Source organism: Ammospiza nelsoni, chromosome 1, assembly GCF_027579445.1.
Source record: "Ammospiza nelsoni isolate bAmmNel1 chromosome 1, bAmmNel1.pri, whole genome shotgun sequence".
NCBI classification, from domain to species: Eukaryota; Metazoa; Chordata; class Aves; order Passeriformes; family Passerellidae; genus Ammospiza; species Ammospiza nelsoni.
This window is the reverse complement of record NC_080633.1, coordinates 46322760-46327594: the sequence shown is the minus strand read 5'-3', so window position 1 is coordinate 46327594 and position 4835 is coordinate 46322760. Positions and strand designations below refer to the sequence as shown.

Genomic DNA, 4835 nt, shown 5'->3' with positions numbered 1-4835 from the left:
TAACCCCACAAATGTATGGGAGTGTGGACATGACAAACAACATCAAGAAAAGCACGTAGAGACGCATTCAACAGGCAATAAAAAATATCAGAGAACACTAAAATGGGAGACCCTGAGAAAGGTATTAACTGTACTGCAACATTTGAGCATGAGCCCAGAACTGGAAGCAGACAGCTTGCTTTAAACGCTTCATCAGGCATCTTTCTCTGTAGTAAGCCAAACTATAGGTAGCCAGTACTCTTTAGACAAATTTGGGACTAAACACAAACACATTTTGCTGCTCAGATATCTTTTGAATATGAGGCAAACAATTATGGATTTTGTCATGATATATTTAGGCACAGGTTTTAAAAGAAAACTGACTCACTACCTTCATTCATGTTGAATAATATAAAATTTAAAATTCACTCTCTACCCTCATTCACCTGAAGGACTTGAGGCTGATATTACAGGAACTCATTTTCCAAGTGAGAATGGATCCACATGTTACTTGGATGTGGGAACACGTCTGACATGGGACCGATGTCAATCTCAAAGAAGAGCCTTATGGACTTTGATTCCATCCTTTGGGAAAGACTAGTGTACTCCTTTTGCATCTCTATTTGTCAAAAAAGGGCTGCACACACAAAGAAAACAGTCTCAGTTCTGGATGCCTGCCTGCATAATGTAATTCTATCCCATCCTCTGCTCCAAGTAAAGACTAAGAAACGCTCAGCATTTGTGTCATTAGCTCTGGTCCTCCCCGAGGCTCCAAGTGTCAAACACAGCAAGCCTCAAACCCTGTCAAGAGTAATACTGTAACTAGCACAGGGTCACGAAACAAGCCTGACTATCTGGTCTCTTTATAAATACCATGCCTGTAAAGTAGCGATTCAAAAACGCAGCCAGACCTCACGGCTACCGCGCTTAGGAGCTTTGGGCTGCTGGTAAGCAGATTCCTCGCTTAAATCTTTGCTACAAGGACCGACAGCGCCCGTCGGATGGGTGGGATGCCTGCGGTCCAAGGCCAGGCACATCCTGGGGCCGAGGCCGGACTTGAAGGGCACCGCTGTGGACAGCGCAGGCACCGAGTTTAAAATCCCTTTCTCCGCGTCTCCCCAGTCCTGTCCCGTCCCGTTCCCTTCCCATAAAGTCCAGTGAAAGCGTGTGCAGCCGGTTCCTGGATGCTGTTCCCGGACCTGCGCCCCGGCCCGAGGCGGCGGCGGGAGGGCGCTGCCCGCTGCCAGCCGCTTTCCCTCCCAGGAAAAGCCACCGAGGAGGGGGAGCGCCGGTCCCCACGGCGGTCCCCGCGGGTCAGACGGGGCGCTGGAGCTGGAGGCTCCGGCTCTCCCCATGGACATGGCCGCGGGGGGCCCGGCGCGGCTGAGGGGGACGCTGTGAGCGGACGGCCCCGTGTGGGGACGGTGCCGGCTGAGGGGAGAGCGGCGGCCGCCCAGGCCCGCGCCCCGGGGCAGGGAGCGCGGTGCCCCGGGCCAGCTCCGCCGGGCTCCGCTCGGCTCCTCCCGCCGGGGCGCTGCCGGGCCGGGCCGGGCCGGGGGCGGAGGAGGCGGGGAAGGGGGGAGCCGCTGCCGTCACCGAGGCTCCCGGCTCGCTCGGCTCGTCGCCGCGGCAGCCCCAGCCCCGCTCCCACCCCCTCGCCTGCCTCCACCCTCCTTCCCTTTCTCTCGCTCGCTCGGCGAGAGCGCTGTGCCTCCTTTCCCGGATGGCAGCCGGCAGCGCCATGCAGCCTCCCGTTCCTCCTCCTCCTCTGCCTCCTCTCCGGCTGTAAGTTAATGCCATGCTGCCGCTGCTCTTCCCGGCACTGCTGGCCGCCTGCCTGCCGCCCTGCCAGGGCTGGAGCCCCTCGCCGGCTGCCAGCGGGCAGGAGGAGCAGGAGCAGGAGCTCTTCTTGCCCCCTGCCAACTCCTCCTCCCGCTCCTTGGCCAGCCTCGAGATGGACCTCGACGGGGCAGCGAGCAAGGAGGAAGGCAGCACCGACAGCCCGGGCACGCCGGCTGCCCCTAGCCAAGAGCCTTTCCCTTCCGCTCCCACCACGTCCGGGCAGGAGCAGGAGCAGCCGAGGCAGGAGCATCAGCAGCGTCCCCAGCCGCAGGGGCAGCCGCAGCCCGCCGAGGACCCGCACTGCAACATCAGCGTGCAGCGGCAGATGCTGAGCTCGCTGCTGGTGCGCTGGAGCCGCCCGCTGGGCATCCAGTGCGACCTCCTGCTCTTCTCCACCAACAGCCACGGGCGAGCCTTCTTCTCCGCCGCCTTCCACCGCGTGGGGCCGCCGCTGCTCATCGAGCACCTGGGGCTGGCGGCCGGCGGCGCCCAGCAGGACTTGCGCCTCTGCGTGGGCTGCAGCTGGGTGCGGAGCAGGCGGGTCGGGCGGCTGCGGGGCACCGCGCCCCAGCCACAGCCACAGCCACAGCCCCCCGCTGCCGCCGCCGCCTCCTCCTCCTCCTCGCTTTCCTACCCGCCAGCGGCCGAGCCCGGCCAGTACTGGCTGCAAGGGGAGCCGCTGAATTTCTGCTGCCTGGATTTCAGCCTGGAGGAGCTGAAGGGCGAGCCGGGCTGGCGGATGAACCGCAAGCCCATCGAGTCCACCTTGGTGGCGTGTTTCATGACTCTGGTCATCATCGTGTGGAGCGTGGCCGCCCTCATCTGGCCCGTGCCCATCATCGCGGGGTTCCTGCCCAACGGCATGGAGCAGCGCCGCGGCACCGCCGCCAGCACCGCCACCGCCGCCGCCGCCAAGTAGCCTCTGTCGGTGACCCCCTGCTCTTCGTCCTGTGCCGTGGAGGGACGCGGGACGGACTCTGTCGCGTTTTTCTTGCTTGCAGCGTGCCACAGGTGCGCGGCGGGACGTGGGGCCGCCTCCGCGCCCGGCCCGGCCCCGAGGGCAGCGGCCCCGAGGGGACCGAATCATATGTGCGCGTTTTATATCTTTAATACCCGTTTTAAACGAACCTTTTAGTAAAAAAAAAAAAAAAAAAAAAAAAAAAAAACCTAAAAAAAAAAAAAAAACCAACCCACCAAACAACTCCCCTCCCCAGGAAAAAAAAAAAAAAGGCAAGAAAAAGCCCCGCTAAAAATTCTATGGAGGAAATCAAAGACCCTCCTATTCGGCTGCATTTGTTGTCAGAGTAGCGTTTTTGTATAGGGTATGGTTTGAACCGGTTTTTCCTTTATGGACAGAAAGGGATATCTCTCTCTTTGACAGAATGGAGAAGCGATGTGGTATATATATTGTTACTGCTGAAGCTGAACTTTAATGAACCTTTCACACTTAATTTCCTGGTTGAGATAGTGTGTATTTATTATTGTAGCTCCGCATTATTTGGCTTTTAATACAGAGGTTTTCTTTCTGGAGCCACTGTAGCCTTTTGTTGGTCTGTTTCCTCCAGGGTGGAACAGAGGGTTTGGCTGGCCTTCCTGTCTGCAAACCTGCCACGAAGCTCCTTTCCCCGTGAAATGGTGTTACCAGAGCTGCTGGTGGCAAAAGGAGAATCCCAGAGCTGGGATTTCTGACTGGGGTTTGCCCTATCTGTGCAGCAGATGTGGGTCTGAATGCCCACACCAGGGTTGGGTGGAGAGGGGTGGGGAGCACAGCTCCCCAGAGATCCTCCAAAGCAATTTCATCTGCACGTCTCCACAGACTACGGCTTTCTCCTCGGTTTGAGGTTGGGTGGCTTCGGTCCTGGAAAGGTGAGGCCCACTCTGAGTTGTGCTAAACAGTGTGGGGCAAGTCTCTTGACTTGCTCAATGTTCATTCCTCAAAACCAGCTTGGATGCAGTGTATTTGTTGGAGACACAGTAATACTGTACCTCTTTTTCATCTACCAGTCTGCAGGGTTGCTCACAGCAAGTCTGTGGGGTGAGAAGGCAGGAGCTGCCAGTCCAGAACTAGATTCCAGCTGCCAGTCCAGAACTAGATTCCAGCTGCTGCTGTGCAAGGGTGCAAAGAAGAAAGATTTCTTTCTCTTGTTTGAGCAGACAGTTGTGTAGCCTGAAATATCATTTGTTGTATACTTCCAGCGTTTTGCCTTATAAAAAGTTGTTTCATTTGCCTTAGACATGATTAGTCCAGCTGAAGTCTCTAAAACCAAAATAAGAGCTAAGTGACAAATATTCGCCATAGGAATGCTCATTTTTTGTCAACATCGATGTATTTTATTTGCTAGGAAGGCATGAATTTGCTTGGGGCTAATTTGGTGTTTTTGTTATGTATGGTGGAAATGACTGGATAGAAAGGCTGGAGGGATTAAATTCTTAGAATTCCCATATTTTTTAACTGACAACAAAATAAAATAAATGCATGCTCTATGGGTATGCTGTCTGGACAAAAAAAAAAAAAAAAAAAAAAAAAAAAGAGAGAAAAAGATTGGCAAACAGCAGAAATAAATCAAGATTTTAAAATGCTCCATGTTAGTAAGCTGCCTCTACACCCCCTGTTCCTCCTGCTAATCCTCTTGTTGGGGTTGTCACTTGAGTAAGCATTGCAGTGGCATTGTTTTCAGAAAGCAGAGTTTCTGGCCACTGTGGGAAGTGCTCTCTTGACCTGTTGATCCAAAGGGCACCTGCCCCTGTACACCGAGTTTAGAGAGCCCCTATTTTTTTAGCTTGATGTGTAAAACAGTGTCATTTCCACCTCGTGCAAACTCTTGGCAGACATTTGACATGCTAGAGAGCAATTCTTTGCCTACTATCTCCTCTGTGACAGAGACACCTCTTCATATTGAAAGGCAGGGCTAACAGGAAAACATGAAGATACTGCTAACACCCTCTCAAAAGAGAAATGTTCTACATATGGAATAGACCACTTCAGAAAAGTTGCCATGCTAAGGAATAATTTC

The 4835-nt window shown here is 54.4% G+C and overlaps 1 protein-coding gene across 1 annotated transcript; it reads left to right on the top strand.

Moving 5' to 3' along the window:
- Positions 1–1727: 1727 nt before the first annotated feature.
- TMEM158 (transmembrane protein 158) lies at positions 1728–4388 on the top strand. The gene has a single exon (XM_059483052.1). The coding sequence runs from the start codon at positions 1778–1780 to the stop codon at positions 2738–2740; it is 963 nt and encodes a 320-aa protein (XP_059339035.1). The 5' UTR covers positions 1728–1777; the 3' UTR covers positions 2741–4388.
- Positions 4389–4835: the final 447 nt, after the last annotated feature.